This window comes from Pipistrellus kuhlii, unplaced genomic scaffold (genome assembly GCF_014108245.1).
Source record: "Pipistrellus kuhlii isolate mPipKuh1 unplaced genomic scaffold, mPipKuh1.p scaffold_m20_p_9, whole genome shotgun sequence".
Classification (NCBI taxonomy): Eukaryota; Metazoa; Chordata; class Mammalia; order Chiroptera; family Vespertilionidae; genus Pipistrellus; species Pipistrellus kuhlii.
The window spans coordinates 60,388,232-60,409,784 of record NW_023425595.1 but is presented as its reverse complement, the minus strand read 5'-3'; the positions used below and the strand labels follow the sequence as shown (position 1 = coordinate 60,409,784).

The 21,553-nt window shown below is 40.1% G+C and overlaps 1 protein-coding gene and 1 non-coding gene across 2 annotated transcripts; one reads left to right on the top strand and one right to left on the bottom strand.

Moving 5' to 3' along the window:
* Window positions 1-1,289: 1,289 nt before the first annotated feature.
* LOC118712752 (hypoxanthine-guanine phosphoribosyltransferase-like) lies at window positions 1,290-2,238 on the top strand. The gene has a single exon (XM_036426839.2). The coding sequence runs from the start codon at window positions 1,305-1,307 to the stop codon at window positions 1,875-1,877; it is 573 nt and encodes a 190-aa protein (XP_036282732.1). The 5' UTR covers window positions 1,290-1,304; the 3' UTR covers window positions 1,878-2,238.
* An 18,258-nt stretch (window positions 2,239-20,496) lies between these two features.
* On the bottom strand, window positions 20,497-20,598 carry LOC118713859. Its single transcript, XR_004986418.1, has one exon. It is a non-coding gene; the product is annotated as a small nucleolar RNA U13 (small nucleolar RNA).
* Window positions 20,599-21,553: the final 955 nt, after the last annotated feature.

Below are 21,553 nucleotides of genomic sequence, written 5' to 3'. Positions count from 1 at the left end.
CGGGAAAAGGCTGTGTCTTGTAAAAATAAAATAAAAAAATCCCAGAAGGCATTTGTTTTATGTGGTGAGCACAATGATTGCTTCCAATAAAGAGGCCTTGGAAAGCCTCGCTTGTTCTAAGATTATTCATGCAGCAATTATGCTATTGATGGCAACCTGTTTTTATGATAATATATTATAAGCTATTCTGAACCCACTCAACAAAGCATAGGATAGCACTTGCAATCTTACTCAGGACCTCTTTGACTAAGATACCTATTCACGTCCTTATTAGAAAAAGCTAAAGAATATAGGCATTTTAAAAAAGAGATAAAGTACAGATTGGTTGTAATCGTTAATGAATTGGGACTTGTAATTTTAAAGTGAAGACTCACAAAAGAGAGAAATTACTGAGAACCCTGACTTACATTTTTGATAATCTCACTTATCTTAGTACAAATGCTTTCCATGGGTCCCTAAATCATGTGCATGACACAAAGGAAGGGGACTTATTTAGTTTACTATTGGACACGAACAAAGGGTTTCTTAACTTTGTTTTGCTACGGGTTTTCAAGTTGACCCGTGAACAACATGGGTTTGAACTGCACAAAGGCAGATTTTTTTTTTTTTTTAATAAATACAGTAATCATTCTTTTATATTCTTGGGTTTCGCATCTGCAGCTTCAACCAAACACCTATCAAAAACAGTATTTTTGAACTTCCAACTGTAGCTTCCCAAATGCACATTCCTAGCTTTGGATCAAAAGTACTGTTTTCAATCCATAGTTGGTTGAATCCTTGGATGTGAAGGGGCTAAATGTAGAGTTAGAAGTTAAACCCAAAGTATTTTTACTGCAGGAGGTCAGTGCTATGAATCCCCATGTTGATTAAGGCTCAACTGTATTCCTATTTCAAGTGTGTATTATTAAGTTCTTTTAGGTTTTTGGTTTTGCAGGATTCGTAACACATTAATGCATTTTAATTTAAAATAGTTATTGTTGCCGAAACCAGTTTGGCTCAGTGGATGGAGCGTCGGCCTGGGGACTGAAAGGTCTCAGGTTTGATTCCGGTCAAGGGCATGTACCTTGGTTGTGGGCACATGCCCAGTGGGGGGTGTGCAAAAGGCAGCTGATCGATGATTCTCCCTCATCGATGTTTCTGACTCTCTATCCCTCTCTCTTCCTCTCTGTAAAAAAATCAATAAAATATATTTTAAAAAATAAAATTAAAAAAAAAAGTTATTGTCATTGTTTTGCTGAGGTGAATTTCTATGAAAAGAAAGCTCTTTAGGCTGCCCTCCACTGGTGTGTTTGTCGGGCTCCATTATGGCAACTGGCAGTCCCAGCCTTGTGATTACGGATAATGAACCAGGTTATGACCAAGATTTACTTTGCATACCCAATCATTACGTGGAGGATTTGGAAAAGGTGTTTATTCCTCGTGAACTAATTATGGACAGGACTGAGCAGCTTGCTGGAGAAGTGATGAAGGAGATGGGAGGCCATCATATTATATTCCGCTGCGTGCTCAAGGGGGGCTATACATTCTTTGCTGACCTGCTGGATTGCATAATAACACTGAACAGAAATAGTGATAGGTCCATTTGTATGACTGTAGATTTTATCAGACTGAAGAGCTACTGTAATGACCAATCAACAGGGGACATAAAAGTGATTGGTGGAGATGATCTCTCAACTCTAACTGGAAAGGATGTCTTGATTGTTGCAGATATAATGGACACTGGCAAAACAATGCAAACCTTGCTTTCCTTGGTCAAGCAGCATAATCCAAAGATGGTCAAGGTCAAAAGCTTGCTGGTAAAAAGGACCCCTCGAAGTGTTGGATATAGACCAGTCTCTGTTGGATTTGAAATTCCAGATAAGTTTGTTGTAGGATAGGCTATTATAAATACTTGACTATAATAAATACTTCAGGGATTCAAACCATGTTTGTGTTATTAGTGGAACTGGAAAAGCAAAATACAAAGCCCAAGATGAGAGTTCAAGTTGAGTTTGGAAACATCTGGAGTCCTATTGAAATCACTAGTAAAGTTATCAGATGTTCTAATTCTGTGGCCAGCTGCTTAGTAGAACTATTGCATGTATCTTCTAAGAATTTTAACTGTTTTGTACTTTAAAAATGTCAGTTGCTGCATTCCTGAACTCTTTATTTGCACTATGAGTCTAAGACTATCAGTTTCCTTTGGGTGGATTGTTATTTGACTTATGGATAAAGAATATCTTAAACCACACCACTATTGAATGGAAATATTAAAATTGTATTTGTGCCGGGACCGGTTTGGCTCAATGGATAGAGCGTCGGCTTGGGGACTGAAGGGTCCTGGGTTTGAATCCGGTCAAGGGCATGTGCCCTGGTTGCGGGCATATCCCCAGTAGGGGGTGTGCAAGAGGCAGCTGATCGATGACTCTCTCTCATCGATGTTTCTAACTCTCTATCTCTCTCCTTTCCTCTCTGTACAAAATCAATAAAATATATTTAAAAATAAAAATAAAAAATAAAATAAAATTGTATCTGTAAGAAACCTTTAAAGAGAAGATATATTAGCTTTTAATTGGTATTTTAATTTTTATATATTCAGGAAAGTACAGAAGTGATTGAATATTATTAATTATTCCACCATGTGTTTAGAAAAGTAAAAAGCAGTCAGGTTTTGTATCTAAGACATCACCTAAGAGATATTGTTATATTAGATAAACCATATGTCCTGGAATTCTTTAAGTAGTGTTTCAGTATTATTAACTGTATTTTCCAGCTTGTTCACATTACTTTCAGTGAAACTTTGTCAACAGTTCCTTTTAAATACAAATCAATAAATTCCAGAATAACATTAACACTTTTTGAATTCATCAGTGTAAAAATAAGGGCTGTCTCTTTAAAAGGAAAAAAAAAGTCAAAATAAATATTAAAAGATGTGTGCCTTGATCTTAAAGAGGTTGCTTAAATCTTACACTTGTTTCACTCAAGTTTTGTTACAAATTTATTTATTTTTTAAAATATGTCTTTGTTAATTTCAGAGAGAGGAAGGGAGAAGGAGAGAGAGATAGAAACATCAGTAATAAAAGAGAATCACAGATCAGCTGCCTACTGCATTCCCCCTACTGGGGATCGAATCTACAACCTGAGCATGTGCTCTGACTGGAATCAAACTGTGACCTCCTGGTTCTTAGGTCAATACTTAACAACTGAGCCACACTGGCTGGGCTTGTTACAACTTCAAATTGAGTTTATATCCACATGGACAGAGTGGAAAATCTCTCAATGAAGCATCTGTTTCATGTTGTCATCTATTTTCACTATCTACAAAACTGAATATAAAATTTATTATACAAAAGATGCCTTTTATCCCCAATAGGAGGATCCTGCGCGCGCCCCCCCCCCCCAATTGTTTTCTCCCCATTTCATTTTGCTTTGTAGATATAATTCTGGTAAGTGATTTGAAGATGGGTAAAGAAAATGTTTGCTGAAGCTGATGAGAGCAAGCAAATTGATTGATTAAGATCTTGGTCTCCTTTATAAGCTGCGTTGCAAAAATAGTTACGTAAAATAGCCGAAGCCTGTTTGGCTCAGTGGATAGAGCATCGGCCTGCGGACTGAGGGGTCCAGGGTTCGATTCTGATCAAGGGCATGGACCTTGGTTGTGGGCACATCCCTGGTGGGGAGGTGTGCAGGAGGCAGCTGATCGATAATTCTCTCTCATTGATGTTTCTAACTCTCTGTCCCTCTCTCTTCCTCTCCGTAAAAAAATCAATAAAATATATTTAAAAAAAGTTATGTAAAATAAAATTTAAAAATATGTGTATAAATCAGGGTAAAAGAATATGTTAAAGAGAAAAGTAAAATGAAACCTAGTGTGAAGTCACACTTAAAATGCACCTTACTCTTGTAATACACACTGTCAAGCTAAGTGGTATACACACGTTTATTTCTATATATTTTTTAGCAGCCCATGAAATAAAGGAAAATCACTTCTAATGAGAATCTCTTGAAGATCAAGTCCATTATTTAGCTGGAGTCTATTTCCAATGATGAGGCTAGTGGAGAAAATGAAACTATGTCTTTCTTTATCTGTCTATCTCTCCTATGTCTCTCTCTGCCTCACTGTCTTTGTCTCTCTCTCATTCTGGGATTGAGAATAATGAGTTGAATTCTCTGATATTAAGGGTGCCTCTGATACAACCTTATTGCTCTCTGAATTGGGCTGTTCAAGGAACAGAATTTTAAAGTCCACGTGCCTCTGTTATTTTGAGAAAGGTGGGGAGTGATGTGGCTGATCATCCGAAAATATCAGATGATACAACATTTATTTTTAGCTCAGAAATGCAACTGTGGGACTTTTAAATAAAATCCAACGCATTTTGTTGGCTAAACCAGTCACGACCAGCTGGCACGGCACAAAACTGAAAGTCACCACAAAGGGAATTATCAGTGGAGGGAAAGTCCTCAAACAGTCGATGGGGGCTGACAGTTTGCCCAGTGGTAGAGAGCTGTGTGTGTGTGCTGATATAATGAATCCAGGGATTTCCACCATCAGTTACTATGGGTGAAAGCCACTCTGGATTTTGAACGCTCACATGTCCGGTTGCCTCAGAGATGTGAAATCCTGTCCTGGCTCTGTCACGAACTCTCTCTGTGATCCTGAGCTAGCCACTTCCCCATTCCTCAGTCTGTTCCCTCTCCATGCAATGTGAATTGGACCTGAAATTTAAGCAGAGTAGTTCACATCCCCCGAAAACTTCATGTGTGTAAACATGTAATTCTTTTTAAAAAAATATATTTTATTGATTTTTTACAGAGAGGAGGGGAGAGTTATAGAGTTAGAAACATCAATGAGAGAGAAACACTGATCAGCTGCCTCCTGTGCACTCTCTACTGAGGATGTGCCCACAACCAAGGTACATGCCCTTGACCAGAATCGAACATGGGAACCTTCAGTCCCAAGGCCGACACTCTATCCACTGAGTCAAACCAGTTTCGGTCATGTAATTCTTTTTTACTTCTCTATAGCCAAACTAATTGCTCATAGCCCCTATTTTAATGACGAGAGAAGGAGGGAAGGAGTGAAGGAGAAGAGACAGAGAGAGAGAGAAACTAAGCAAATCAAGCAAACAAATTTCAATTTTGCCACTTCAAGCTCTCTTACTTTCTTCTGGTTTAGAAGTTAGCCTTTTGGTGTAATGGCTCAGGACTTAAATTCAGTGGATTCACAACTCAGACTCTGTTAGGGCTGCCTTTCCCTCTCAGGAGTTGTGCCCTGTCCTCTTAATCCCGCCGCTGTCCTGTGTGGTGTCCTCTACTTGGCACTTCTTTTCCTTGCGATGGCTTCTGCTGCCAGGGAAACTGAGGCAGCAGTGCAGTGAGAGGTGGGGTGTCTGGGCCTCCACCTGAGGCTCTCATCCCACCACCCCTGCTTGTGCTGCTGACATGCATGTGCACCTGCTGCTGATGCCCCGGGGTGGCCATGTCCTCAAGTCCACGTGGCCGGTGGGTACAACTCCCCTGCCATCCCAGGCAGCGAGGCTCTTGGGGCGCTGCTGAAAGAAACGTGTTCAGAAGCACTCATGGGAGGATGGGAGGTGGGAAAGGTTATTTGCATAAAGGTACTACATTTCTCAGGTTCCAGTCCTGGAAAAGGTGCAGCTGGGAGTTCAGTGAAGCCAGGAACCAGGCCAGTGTCCAGTCTCCAGTCCATGTTGCAGCTGGTGTGGCTCAGTATCCAGGCCGGAGTCAAGTCCGTCAGTCCCTGTGTGGAGCCCTCATGGCCATGCACCCGGTGGGCACAGTGAGTGCAGCCCCTGCAGCAGGGGCCCAAGAGGTCCCGGCGGCCTGGAGCCTGAGGGCCTGGCTTCTTTTCTAGAAGCCCATGGATTTAGACTTCGTGAGCTTGCACCAGCTCCGTCCATCCTGGCCAATTTCCTATTTCCAGGTGTGACTCATGGGCCAGCAGGGCCCAGGTCACTCAGACCTTACTGGGCATGTGTCTCAAAGGCCTTTGTTCAGTTCCTTTCCCCATCGAGGAGCAGGGAAGCGACTTGTTAAATGAAGCTTTTTGGCAAAGCTGTGTCTAAATGGATGGCTCTATCCAGCCTCCCCCTTCCTCCTTTCCTGAGAAATAACAACCAGATTATGACCATGGTACGGCATGCACTTTGTGTTCGCCTTATGATGCCCCCACTCCCTACCCCTCTTAGCTCTCCCCCCTCCCCCTGCAGCATGCAGGGGCTGTTGGACAGGAGCCAGCACTGAAAAGCCAGGAATTCAAAGCTCTCTACCTCTCTATGCTATGCCTTCATTTCTACCACCTGAATCTAAACTAGGATGCAACTAAGAGGGCTAAAGGCGCACAGTGAGTGCTTTTTTCTTTCTTCTGTCATAAAGCAGGCTCTTCGGTCCTGAGATCCTCAAGCCCACTGAGCGGTTTTCAGTTTGCACCAAGTGTCGCTCCATCGTGGAAGGGAGGGTACTGACCGATGTCTGTCTCTCTTTCCTGCCTCCTGGCTGGGGGGGGGATTACTTCCTCTTGTGTGGTGGGATATGGCATCCATTCCATATTACATATAGTATCTTTCTATGGGTCACACTACGCATTCTATTATCCAGTCTCAGTTTTAAGGCTTTGGAGTCTGCAAAGGACCCCCCCACCCCCCCCCCCTCGATCCCAAGCCACATGTTTCACAAAGTTCGGCTCTTGCAAAGTAGAAGTAAAAAATTCTGGATTTCTTGTCTTCAAAGTGTGCATGAAATCTGACTATTCTCTTTGTTGCTCCTAAGCAAGAGATTCTAAGACGTCTATGAGCAGAAGACAAAATTATCTAAAAATATTTAAAAATAGAATTCAGCTATGTGAAAAAAAATCTATAGCATTAATAAGTGGGGTTTATTTTAGGGATGCAAGGCTAGTTCAATATTTGAAAAATCAGTCAATGTAAGTAAGTTGACAGGTGGAGGAAGAAAAAAATTCACATGATTATATCAATTATGCAGAAAAATCACATGATAATACTTAATTTTCATTCATGATGAAAATTTTTTAGGAAAATAAGAATAGAGAGGGAATTTTTTTTAATTTCATAAAGAACACCTACAAAAAAACCAACAACTAACTTTATGGTGAAAGACTAAATACTTTCCTTTTAAATTCAGGTACAAAGCATGGATGTCCACTCTTATTTCATGGAAGTTCTAGCCCATGAAATTAGGTTAGAAAAGGAAATAAAAGTCATGCAGATCAGAATGGGCAGATGAAATCATCCCTATTTGCAAATGACCTGATTGTCTATATAGAAAATCTCAAGAAATACAAAGATTACATTCTAGAACTAAAGAGTAAACTCAACAAGGTCACACTATATAAATTAAATGTACAAAACCAATTGTATACCATCCATATGCTATATGTAGTATTTAGTATTAATGAACACGGACAGTAAAATAAAAAATAAAAATGCTATTTACAATTGGCCTATTACACTGAGTGGCCAGGTTATTATAATCTCTGAACACATAATAAATAATAATCTGGCCACTCAATATATATATATATATATATATATATATATATATATATATATATAGAGAGAGAGAGAGAGAGAGAGAGAGAGAGAGAGAGAGAGGCCCAGTGCATGAATTCTTGCATAGGTGGGGTCCAGCAGCCTGGCCAGGGGGAGGGGACATGGGTGGTTGACTGGCCTGCCTGCTGGTGGAACTTCTGGTAGAGGGGACAATTTGCATATTAGCCTTTTATTATATAGAATATACACTGAGTATATATTCAGAGATCATAATAATCTGGCCACTCAGTGTATTTTAAATACATTAAAATTTAATGAAATACATAGGTGTAAATCTAATAAAACATCTACAGGATATATGCTAAACACTACAAAACACTGATGACAAAAATCAAAGATGGTTTAAGTAAATGGAGAAACATATGTTCATGGGTTTGAAGATTCAATCTAGTAAAGTTTTTTCCCAAATAAATATACAGGTTTAATGTAATTCTCAACAAAACCCTAGCAAGATTTTTCTGTAGTTAAAGATAATTATTCTAAAATTTGTGTGGAAAATAATTAAAATGATGTTGAAGAAAAAAAATGGGAAGAATCAGTCCACCAGATTTCAATACTTACTACATAGCTACAGTAATCAAAATTATAGGGAATTTGTAGAGATATAGGCACAGAAATCAACAGAATGGATTAGAGAACCTGTAAATAGACTCACACAAATATTCTCAACTGTTTCTTTTCAAAAGTGGAAAAGCAATTCAATGGAGGAACATGAACCTTTCAAAAAATGATGTTGAAACAATAATACATTCACAGGGGGAAGAATGGATCATGGGCTTAAAGGTGAAATGTACTAAAATGGTAAAACTTCCTGTAAAAAATAAAGGAGAGAAATCTTTGGGATTTAGAGGTAGGCAAGGAATTATTAGACTGGACACTAAAATGAAGACCTATAAAAACTGACAAATTGGACATCACTAAAATTAAAAACGTTTGCTCTGAGAAGCACTTTGCCTGGAGAATGACAATATAAGCTACAGATTGGGAGAAGACATTTGCAAACCACATAGCTAACAAAGCACCAGTATGTAGAATATACAAAGAACTAGAGAATTCACAAAACTCAATGACATAAATAATTAAACTATAGAAAATGGGTAAAAAACATTTCACTGAAGATGACATACAGGTGGCAAATAAGTAAGTGGAAAAATGTTTCAACATCATGAGCCATCAGGAAAATGCAATGTAAAACTACAATGAGATATCACCGTGCACCTTTCAGATGTTTAAAGTAGAAAATAGACAACAGAAACCTGGCAAGGATGCAGAGAAACTGGACTGCTCACACATTTCCAGTAGGGATGAACACATATAGTCTCTCTGGAAAAGTTTGGTGTTTTCTGGAAAAAACTAAACATGCACTTATCATATAAACCAGCAATCACTTTCCTGTATGTTTATTCCAGAGAAATGAAAACTTATGTTCACCCAGAATCCTATACATGAATGTTCATAGCAGCTTGATCTGTAATACATAAAAGCTGACACAATCCAGTTGTCCTGCAAAGGATGAGTGGTTAAAAACACACTAAGGTGCATCCATACCATTGAATATCACTCAGCAATAAAAGGAAATGAACTGTTGATAGAACAACTTGGCTGAGTCTCCAGAGAATTATGTGGAATGAAAATAACCAAGCTCAAAAAAGTTGCATCCTGTATGATTTCATTTATATAACAATTTCAAAATTATGAAAATGGAGAATAATTTACTGGTTGCCAGGAGTTGGTGGCGGGTAGCAATGAAGAGGAGGTGGCAAAGGGAGGTAGGCAAGGCTACAAGGTAGCACCACCTGAAATCTTAGTGGTGATGGAAGGGATTAGCACTTTAAAAATTAATTAATTATATTGGTATATACTTAAACATTATTGGGGAAAGTATTACAGATGTCCCTCTTTTCTCCCCCACTCCTTTGACCCTCTCCACCCAGCTCCCATTGACTGGATCAATGCCAATATCATACTGTAGTTTTGCAAGATGTTTACATGGTAGGAATCTGGATTAAGGGTTTATGGGATCTCTGTACTATTTCTTACAATTCAATGTGAATCTGCAATTACCTCAAATAAAACTTTCAATTTAAAAAAGTAGAAAGGAAAGCAACCACAATCCTATCATCAGTACCTGTGCCCCCTACAGGGATTCTTGTACCCAGGACAGTCTCTGGCACCTAGAGGGCACTTACATTTTGTTGGATGAATGCATAAGACATTCATTTGAAACAAGGGAATGATTCATAAAGTATTTCATATTTATGTAAGACTCACACATTTTAAAACTTCCAGGAGAAAGAGGAACTATCTTGCATTATTTGCAGATGCTTTAAAGTCTCTCCCTGGCCCCCTGTAACATTAGCTCATTCTTCTAAGTTTGTGGACAAACCTTTGAAGGATTGTTGGAACCTAGAATATACCCGAGAGCCCAAATAAACTTCGCACAGAAGACAGTGGACAGTTTTCATTTTCCAAAGAAACTTTATCTGTTTTGCTTGTGCACCCATTTCCCGAGTTTCTTCCTCCTTTGCAGGTGCCTGCTCTCTGGGCCTCAGTTGGCACAGAGCACAACAGCCCCCTGACCTCCCTGCGAATTACAGGGACCAAAGCCTCCGCAGGTTCTGTTTTAGGAGTCCAGCACCTAGTGAGTTTTTGGAAACGAGCATTTTGCGGGGAGTGGAAGGGAGAATTATACTTTTGACTTGCTCAATGATGGAATTGCCTGCGGAGACTCAGTTTACCCCTCACCCTAAATAGAAGTCAGTCACCAGAGAGGCTGCGGAAAGGAAACCAGGTCTTTGAGAACTCATTCTGGCGAACAGGTGTGCTCCCACTCTTACAACTTTGAGGCCAGGGGAGGATATTTTGCAATTCGTGAAGGGGCCAGGACCAGATTAATGCTGGATTCATGCTTCGGAGAGAACTGGTATAAAAAACGGTGGAGCAGCTCCCTCTAGTGGACAGAGCCGGTGTTGCCGAATGGATCGAAAGGGCGTCTTGTAATTCAGAAATCAAGGCGAAGGAAAATAGAGCCCTTCCTTAGTTCGCCCACTAGCAATCATCTGATGTTCACAAATGCATCTTGAAGGTTTATCAAACAAACCGCCCTCCACAGGCACCCAGAGGGGACCTAGGTAATGGCCGGTAATCAGTCAACTACAATAGATGCATGCAGAATAGTGATGTGTCCATTTGCCTTTGATGCAGACTCCCTCCAGGGCTTCTTTACCCGGAGCTGTGAAACCTCCCACTTCTCCCGAGGGCAGCCCATCACATACACACCAAGAAATCACGGCTATTGCCCTTTATCAAGATCTGTGACATAGTATCATCAGCCTCAGATTTTAATGTGATAGACCAATACTGGTAGATTCCCTTTCCCAGTGGAAATACATTCTGAGCCCTGTTCTCTAAATGTAGAATTTAAAGGCCATTACTTTTCAAGCATTGAGTAGAGGTTAAAATTGGTTAGGGCAGTCAGCCCAGCCCCGCTCACGTCTTAGAATCCTTGTATCTGGATTGTTCTGAGGGTGTTGGGGCAGCAGCGACACAGACATGACCTAAGGCACTTGATTGAGGCCCCAAACTCTCTACCCACTGGAAGCCCTTTTTCACAAAGGCTCCTTTGCCCAGAAGCTTCCTGTCCTCAAATACCTTTTAGTCATCTTCAGGAGTTTCATTCTTTGGCTGTTTCTCCTAAATTGGATAATTGACACAGGTGATCATGCATTTAGGGGGCTAGGCTATGACGTTTGGAAACTCACTCCACCCAGTAAAGGCTCTTTGTGTGAGTGGTGTTGCCAAAAGGTGGCCAGGGAGGAGGAGGGGGAAGGAAAATGGTGCCTATCCACCTATTTATTGAAGTTCAACAGAGTACGTTTTAAAGTTACCATGGTTTGCGTGTGCTTTCCCCCACAATCTTTATTTAAAAGTTTAAATACCGTTAGAGAACGCTAGGTGGGCACTTGAGTTCTTGGAGCAATCACTTTGTAAATTATATTATTGTCTGACCACTCTGCTGTATACATGAAACTAATATAAAATAATATTGAATGACATCTGTAACTAAAAATAAAATGAAATAACTACAGTTTACTTGGGTGTCAAGTATCTCTAGGAAGTGTACATGGCTTTGAGGACTCCGTCATGCTAAGTGATAAGACTTCTGTAGGCTCTTATATTAATTATTTTTTATTCTCTTTGGTATCTAGTGTTTAAGCTGTTAACAACAACAACAACAACCACAAAAACAAACAAACAAAAACAAAAAAACACATTGAAACCTGTAAAGAATTTTTGTGAGATTATTTGAGCCAAACTGTCGAAATATGCTGGGAAGCAGAACCTTAACGAATTGAGATAATGCTCCAGAGAATGCAGGGTTACATCTATATTTACACATTGCAATCAAAGGAAAGGGACATAGGTGAGTTACATGAAATTCATTGGTGATGGATTAGGGAGGTGGGACAGAGCGAAGCGGGGGAAACCTCTGGGATAGGGTAAAAGGTGAAATGATGGACATGAGCTTCTTTCACAGAGATGGATACAGGATACTCTAACGTAATTAACAGTTGACAATTAGCTTGATAACAATAACACTGAGGGAATGTCTCCGAGACATTGGTTGTGCCCTGAGGGGTCCGGGGTAAAAAGGAAGTTACAAGTTAACCAGACTATCTGAGTTTGCAAGACTGGCACACAGGCCTCCCCTGAGCTTGTCAGGTTAGCATGTGGCTCTTTTCTATTTCCCCCCCCCCCAAATATATTTTATTGATCCTTTACAGGGAGGAAGGGAGAGAGATAGAGAGCTAGAAACGTCGATGAGAGAGAAACATCAACCAGCTGCCTCCTGCACACCCCCCACTGGGGATGTGCCCGCAACCAATGTACATGCCCTTGACCGGAATCGAACCCCGGACCTTTCAGTCCGCAGACCGACGCTCTACCACTGAGTCAAACCGGTTTCGGTGCATGTGGCTCTTTTCATCCACAAAGGCATACTTACATCAGAAAGAAGATAAAGAGAGCTATAGGTTAAAAATTAAAAATTTCCAATACCTAGAAGAGTATCTAGCACATGATAGATGTTCAGTAAACACTCATTTCCCTTAATTCCAATCTCCTTTCCGAACCTAAAAACCGAGATGCTACACTAATTTATTTTTCCCAGGTTAAATGAAGCTATTTTCCCTTCCACTGAAACAGGAATTTTTTGGGGTGAAAAAGACAGGTTTTAGGAAATTTTAGACATTAAGGGGCCCATGGAGGAAGCACAGGGCTGCAGAGCAGCAGAAGGTGTATTTCCATAGAATGGGAGAGCTGAAAAGCTGCAACTGGTACATTTCCATAGAAGGGGGAGCTGGGAACAGCAGAAGGTCTATATTTACAGAATAAAGAGAAGGAAGCCCTTCATCCAAAGGGAATAGGAAAACATTAAGGAAGGCGGGTGAGGGGGGAGAACCTCACATGTCTCCTGTGAGGGTCAACCTTTGAGATCAGGAGTTACTATAGTAACCAGTCCAAGGGAATAGTGACCAATCAGAGGGGATAACAAGGCACCGGATCTGTAGCCTTTATAAGTCACGGGGCAGAAGGAACTCCCCTCACCATGTGGGAGTCCATTCTGTGGGACTCTCCCTCTCCCCACAAGGGAGTCTGTACTTGTTCGTCCAGAAATCTCCACCTTTGCTATACTACTCACTGTCCGTGGATTCATTTTTCAACTCCGGCGGACAGAGAATCCAGGTTCCAGTCTAAAAATTCCGTATTACCACTCTCCTTCCCTCCTCCCACTTCCTTCTCCCCCCCCCCCCCTTTACCTACTTTTGTCTCTCTTGCAATAATTACCACTCTCCTTTACCTTCTCTCTAGCTGGGTATAAATTAGAATCTATTTAGGTAGACTAGTTATTATTAATTAACCTGGGCTATTTATAGCTTTTGGCAGGCTTTCATTCAAGAAACACTTAGACTTAATATGTGCTAAGGATTGTGCTTTAACTGTTGGAGAAAATGATAGTAATAAAAAATATAGGAAACTAGCAACTAACTGATTTGTTTTACAGATTATCCTACAGTTCTTGGAGAAATGCTCTATCTTCTCCCTCAAGTCTGGCATCTTTTTCACAGAACATTATATTCTGAACCAAAATGAGAAAGTTTCTGATTTTATCATAATGTTCCAATTGACTTTATTATATATATATATATATATATATATATATATATATATATATATATATATATATATTATATATGTTATATATATATATATAAACTTGGCCTAAGAGGACTAAATCAGGATTATGAATTTCTCACTTATTGTCACATTATGAATTTGGATGAAAACAAAATAAATCCTGATATTTGTATTTCTAACTGCTACAGTATAAATACACAAAAATTGCAAGACAACTACAACTGGAAGACCTTTGAACAAAAGATTATTTGTTTTGGGATCCTCATTTCAAATATCATTCTTATATGTGTCATTAAAAAAAACCACCATATAATATGGTATCCCAAAAAATGTATACACAAGCTTTGTATAATTATCAAGGCAGCGTTTTTTTTTGTGTGTGTTTTTTTTTTAAATACACTTAATTTTCCACATTGAGCTATCAGCTGTTACAGTGTGTACAAGCTGTAGTTTTGGGGAAAATTATTTTTAAATATGCCTTTCAGATATATTTTCTTAACTCTTTCTGCCTCTCTCTCTCTCTCTCTCTCTCTCTCCTTCCCCCCCCCTCTCTCTCTTTCTCTCTCTCTCTCTCTCTCACACACACACACACACACACTAAAGAAGTTATTTAATTTTATTCCTTTGTATTTGGTAGTGAGCTTGGAGACAAAAACAGCCATTTAGCCTAAGATCGCAGCTTTCCTCTACTGAGAAACAATCGTATACAGATGAGAAAATGTAACAGTTCTGACAGTGATTTAATGTTACCCATTTAAAAGTCATCTGCCAGTTTTAAATATGGAAATTTTAGTCCCATTTCCATCCACAGATATTAAAAATTTCTGCAACCCCTTATGGCTATGTCAGTTTGGATGTGCATAATGCCTTTTTAAAATAAGACTCAGCAGAAAAATCTCCATATTAATCTGGAGGTTTGGAAGAAGCAAAATTACTTTTCTGTGACAACTGAATAGCTTCTTAAATCATGAAAGTGTTTCTTCACTTTAGTCATGGGTTCCAGCAAAAGAATAAATCTTAAATATAAAAGTGTTTTCTAGCCCAAATATTGGAAGCATTGCCTGGTAGTCAAGGCTGGAAGCATCCTTGGAACCATCCCTCCAAGGCCCAACCTCCGAGTCTGAAGGGACTGGTTCTAAGTCCCACAGCCAATGGGGGTGGAGCTGGGCCTAGAACCCCTGACAGCGACACTCAACCCAATCTGTGGGTGCCAGCCTTCCCCAAACTGTCCTTTGAGATCCATTCAATGATGTCAAGAAGACACACTCTATTGAAAGGCAGTGCACTTCAATGTCAGAGCAGGAAGGGATGATTCCTACCCTAAGGTTCTTAAGCACAGAAAGATAATCTCAAACATAGACATAAATAAATCATGAATGTAACAGTCTAGTTTTCAGTATCGTATATACAATGCTTTCTATAATGAAGTAGTAATATTATCAAGAAACTTTGAAGCATGGACCCAACCATACAAAAGAATGGAGAGTCTTAATAGGAAAGTTATTTATCTAAGATATCCATAATGGAGGCTTTCGATTATTTTTTGTCTAATTAAAATCGTTACTTGAGCAAAGCATCAGGCTTCTAGCCTCATCTATTCCTGATCCTCCCCTACTCCTAGAGAGAGAACCTTTGTATAAACATATTCCCTTCTGTTTTTCCTGTGTGTTATGTAGACAACTGAGAATTCACAAGTAGGAATAAACATTTCTTTTCTTTTAGAAATAGAGATATCTTGACTTCCTCTGTTAACTTTTTCAATTTTCTAAAAATTGAGAAAACAGCGAGGGATTGGCTTCCTAAAACGTAATGCTCAGCATCAAAGAGAGTTAGGGGTGAGACAGGATTTTCTGAAGTGATAATTAATTGGCTACATCTCTATTTTATGCTTGATAAGAAATAATAGTCAAAAGCAGAGAAATCTGATATTTATCATTTTTGGATGAAAGCAAGCCAAAGATCAATAGAAGGTGTTGTAAAGGCACATGTCTTGATTTTCAAAGGAGAACGATTGGGGATTTGTTAAGAAGTGTCAGCATTGACTTAAGATAAAAATCACCCTCATTCTCTCAGATCAGAAGCAGGAAATTCCAGTCTTAATCTGAAGCTATTTATGGAGAATAGTGCTCTTTAAGGGAAAATTTAAATTTAATTTTGTGAGTAACCCTCCAGCTGGAACATAGAACCCTCTCTCAGAGGGGTTTCAAATGTAGAGAGCCCCAGAAATGACATTCCTATTGGTGTTTCCTTGAAGGAGTATCCTATATAATAAAGAGGGAATATGCGAATTAACCATCATGAAAGATGGCTGCACTCACAGCTGAGGCCAAGTTCCCATAAGGAGCCTTGAGCAATCAGCAGGGACCAGTGGCTCCACCCTGCTCCACCCCCATGAAGCTTGACAGGGGACCTCAGGCCACGCCCCCCACCTGGCAGGGCTTGACAGGGGACCTCAGGCCACGCCCCCCTCCTGGCAGGGCTTGACAGGGGACCTCAGGCCACGCCCCCCACCTGGCAGGGCTTGACAGGGGACCTCAAGGTGCGCTTCCTGTCCTGGCGCTGGGCTAGGGGACCTCAGGCTTCTCCCCCTGCCCCAGCACCAGGCCCGGGGAGCTGAGCCTGCACACCCCCTGCCTGGCGGGGCTTGACAGGGGATCTTAGGCCCTGTTCCTCACCTGGCAGGGCTTGACTGAGGACCTCAAAGTGCATCCCCAGTGCTGGGTCAGGGGAACTTGGGCTGCGTCCCAGCCCAGCGGGGCTTGACAGGAGATCTGAGACTGTGCCTGCCCTCCCGGTGCTGGGCCCGCTGCCGCTTCTGGGTTGGGGGACCTCAGGCCACCCACACCCCGCCGCGCCTCTCCCCCCCCCCCCCCCCCATCCTGGTGCCGGGCAGGGTTTGACAAGAGTGGGACTGGCTGGGTCTGGATCTAGCCCAATTGGGGGAGGGGGGGGTGTACTGGCTGGGTTTGGATCTCATGCGATTTTGAGGTGCATGTGGGTAGGCGGGGACTTGACTCTGGGTGCTGTGGTGTGCCCCAGATAGGAGGAAGGTTTTCATATACATTTTACAAGTTTTTCTTTCATCTCTGACACTACTATTACAGAGAAAGAGCAAATACCAATATTAAATTATTTCCTCTTATTAACTCCCTTTTAATGTGCACAAATTTCGTGCAACGGGTCACTAGTCAAATATAATTTCCAGTGTTGTTGAATATTAAAGATGGGAGAAAGCTTATTCTGACTTCTGTATGGTGCCTTATTCTGACTTCACCAAGCAAGATACCATATGTACTGTTATTTCCACATCTCTTACCACTCTTTGAAAGTCAAATCACACATGTTATTTCAATGTTTCCTATGCATTTAATAACTGTGACAGAGGTTCTGGTGATTAGTAACAACCCTTCCTTTCCTTACATTAAAACCATTGCATCTTTCTCACTTCTCTGACTTCCCTTCCTTAGCCACCCTCTGCTTACTTGTTACTTGTGAATTCTGTCCTACAAAACTTCAATTTCATCTTCCTTGACTTGTCTTTCCAGATTCAGCAAACTTATTTAACTCCTTCCTCCTTTGAATTTCCAAAGAATTGTGCTCATATTGTGCATTATAGCATTTCAAATGTGATACTGTTTGCATGTTCTATCACTACTAGATTTAAGGTTATGTCTGCATCATCTCTACAACCATCTCCAACATAAGGTCTCATTATAAATGTGATGACTGTCTTTGAGGAGCTTTCAGTCAATCAGGGAGCATATGTAAAAGCACACACACACACACACACACACACACAAAAAATAGGTGGCTAAATCAATTTAGTCAACAAAATTTTATTAATTGCCTATTTTGGCCTGGATATTAAATGGAACAAGACAGACATGGGTCCAGCTGGTGTATCTCAGTGATTAAGCATTGAACTATGAACCAGAAAGTCATGGTTCAATTCCAGTCAGGGCACATTCCTGGGTTGTAGGGGGTGTACAGGAGGCAGCTGATGAATTATTCTCTCTCATCATTGATATTACTATTTCTCTTTCTCTTTCCCTTACTCTCTGAAATCAATAAAAAATATATTAAAAAACAAAAAAAGACACAGGACTTCATAGAATTTAAAATTGGGGCTTAAAGATAGATATTAAATAACATATCATACAAATTATTTGCAATAATCACAACAATAAAGAAGAGCAAGGAGAACAAGGAATAAGCACAGGCAACAACATGTGCAAAAACCCTGAGGTGATAAGAAGCTTGGTCCTTTGGAGAAAATGAGAGAAGATGGTATGACTGATACAGGAATCGAAGGAAAAGACTGCCAAGAGATTAGTTTGGGAGGCTTGGTAGAGGCCAGCTCATGCAGGGTCTTCAGGGTTATTTTAAATGTCTGGAATTTATTTTAAAATCAAAAGGAAATCATTCAAGAATATCAAGCAGGACTGCAACATTACTCAATTTATTTATTTAAAATACATTTTTATTGATTTTAGAGAGAGAAACATTGATGCATTAACATTGATCAGCTGCCTCTGCACACTCCCTAGCAAGGATCAAGTCTGCAACCCAGATATGTGCCCTTAGCAGGAATTGAACCAGGGACCGCTTGGTGCATGGGTCAATGCTCAACCACTGGACCACACTGGCTGGGCTGAGTTTATTTAAAGTCTTAAAAAGATCATTCTAGCTGCCAAATGAATATTGGAAATAGGTAGATAAGTTAGCTGTGTAAATGATGATGGTAACTTACACTAGTGTGATGTTAGTTGTAATAGAGAAAAGTGGATGGACTTAAGAGAGTTTTAGAAGTTAGAATCTGCAATATGTAGAGATTATTTGGATTTTCGTTTAGGTATTTTGTATCAGACGAGTGGTGGAAGCAACAGGGAGAAGAAAATATCAAAAATGACTCCCAGATTTCTTAATTGAGCAACTATATGAATGACAGCATGTTTTTTTAATGCTCATGTGGACAAATTTAGGAAATGGAAGGATAAAAACCCCATCCTCTGTCATCTTTCTTCAACCTGAAATCCACTGAATCTTTATAGATTCTCAAGTGTCTCTGATAAAAAGGCAAAAGACTCTGTTGATGCTAATCTTTTAAAACATCCAAAAACTATTTTTCAAGTATGGTGAACATGCACTGTCAAAACAACACAGTGAAACATTTTTAGTAAAGGCTGTGGAGACACTCACTTCTAGCAGAGCCTTGTCTGGGAGGTGGCTCTCAGAAGCTGGAGGACTGGAAGAGCAGACAGGCTGGCTCTCCTTGTTGGCAAATGTCATACTTTTGCTGAGTGGGGAAGTTCTGACAAAGATGTATTTCAGAGCTATTGTTTCTAGAGAAACGGAATCGGCAAGTGTGCATCTGCAATGCAAGTGGATTCCTCTTAGCCTTCAGGCGCTCTCCCCCTTGAACTTCATAACCATCTTCTTCCACAAGCTTAAGCATCTTCTAGCTGCGTTTCCCTGTCTCCACTTCTACTTTCCTGCAGCTTTCTCTGAACTATCTAGCTCATTAGCCTATAATATGTCTGTGACTCAGTACCCCTTACTAATGAATGTAACACATTTTAAAACGTGTTACAATTAGATTTAGCTTGCTGCAACATTACTGAACTTATTATTATTATTATTTTTAATAAATAGATTTTCCCGCCATCCGACACTTGGAACTAAAAATAAGCCGGCTCTCTCACTAAATGGGTGAATCCTTTATAAATGCACTAGATGGCAGTGGAGGCACTTTGCATGCCTTTGAAAAGCCTTCTGTGCGAGGGGAAGAGACCTGTACATGGCCAAATTCCAGCTGCCCTTCACCTGCAAAGGCAGAGAGAACGTACAGGAGGAAGAGGAGCCCGGCAGCGAGCTAAATGCTGCCTCATCACTTCAATAGGCCGGGTGTTCCTGTCACAGAGAGAAAAGGTGCCTTTTGCTTGATGAAGTAAATGCATTTGTTTTATTTTTAAAGCCATAAAATTAATTTCCATGAAATAAATTCCATTTCTCCTCACCGAATTTCATTATTAACTTGGGGATATAGTTCTTTAGAGAAAAATAGCTCATGAATATCATTAAATCACAGGAATGCAGCACTCCTTCTGAAATATCCCATTTAAATTCTATAATAATTTGTGCCAAACACTGACAAAATAGTATTAAAATATTCACAAATATTCAATAAGTATCAGTAATGTGTTCTATGCAAATAAGTCATACCATAGAAAATTAAGAAAGAAAATGTCATACCAGTTCCTTTATACATAAATAATCAAACTTTCTTGCTGTTAGCTCCTTAAATGTTTAGTAGTTTGATTCAATTCTTCCATTGCCTTGCATTACCTTATCCCTTTTGAACTGTATTATTAAGTATAATTCATTAATTTTTTTTTTTCTGTATGTGAAGTTGGGCGGTTTCCAGATTAGCTCATACTGACTCTTTAATGTTCAAAGCAATGTTGAATTTATTTAGCTGATGATATATTTTCTTATTAGTTGATGATATTATTACTAACACTTATTTGTATGTGTTATAGTTTATAGAATTCTTTTCACATACATCATCTCATTTAATCTTTATAACAATGGGTTGTATAGGGATGATTATTAACCCCATTTTACAGATGAGAAACAGGAGGTCATAAAGGCTAAGTAATTTGTCCAAGGACAGACACAAACCACCACCCCCAAAGCAAAAAAAAAAAAAAAAAAAAAAAAAAAAAAAAAAAATCAATTGGGTAACATGTCAATATTATAACAAGATTTGAGGGAGGCACATCTCACATGAGAACCTGAACACCCAATCATCACACTGATGAGCTATAAGGATGAGGTCACACACATTTTAAGTGGCAGAACTTTTATATGAATCTAGGTTTTTTAGTGTAAATCATAGATTCTTTCCACTATTCCTCACTGACTCCCAAAAAATTAGCATCCTATCTAATAAAAGAGTAATATACAAATTGACCATCACTCTAACACACAAGATGGCTGTCCCCATGTGGTCAAAGATTCTGCCCCCATGTGGACAGATGGCCACCACAAGATGACCAGCATGGGAGGGCAGTTGGGAGGGACTAGGTCTGCAAGGGAGGGCAGTTGGGGGTGATCAAGCCTGCAGGGGAGGGCAGTTAGGTGTGACCAGGCTGGCAGAGGAGGGAAGTTGGGGGTCAGGCCTTCAGGGAAGGGAAGTTGGGAGGGACCCAGGACTGCAGGAGAGAACAGTTAGGGGTGACCAGACCTGCAGGGGAGGGCAGTTAGGGATGACCAGGCATAGAGGATTGGGTCTAGATGGGAAGTCAGACATCCCTCAAGGGGTCCCAGATTGGAGAGGGTACAGGCTGGGCTGAGGCACATCCCTCCCCGTGCACGAGTTTTGTGCTCCGGGCCTCTAGTTAGACAATAAAATCCTTGTTAATGGAATATATTTTAATATTAAAATTACAGTTCAGATGGGCTACACTCTTTCTTCATCCTACAAACTTAAGCCTAATCTGTCTCCTCCCAGAAATCCTTTATATTTTTCCCGCTGTAAATCTGTTCCTCCTCTGTTCTACCAAGACACCACCTCTACCTTTGGTTTAGCTATTGTCACACTCTGCCATTGCCTCAATCATACTACAATTCTTTTAAACTACACTTGAATAAATATAATATAGCCTGAATAAATATAGCCTGAATAAATAGCCTGAATTAATTTATATGAACTCCCACTTTCCTTCCATTTTACAGCAAGTAGGATCATCTTTTTTTTAAAAGGGAAACTTTGACATGATAAATAA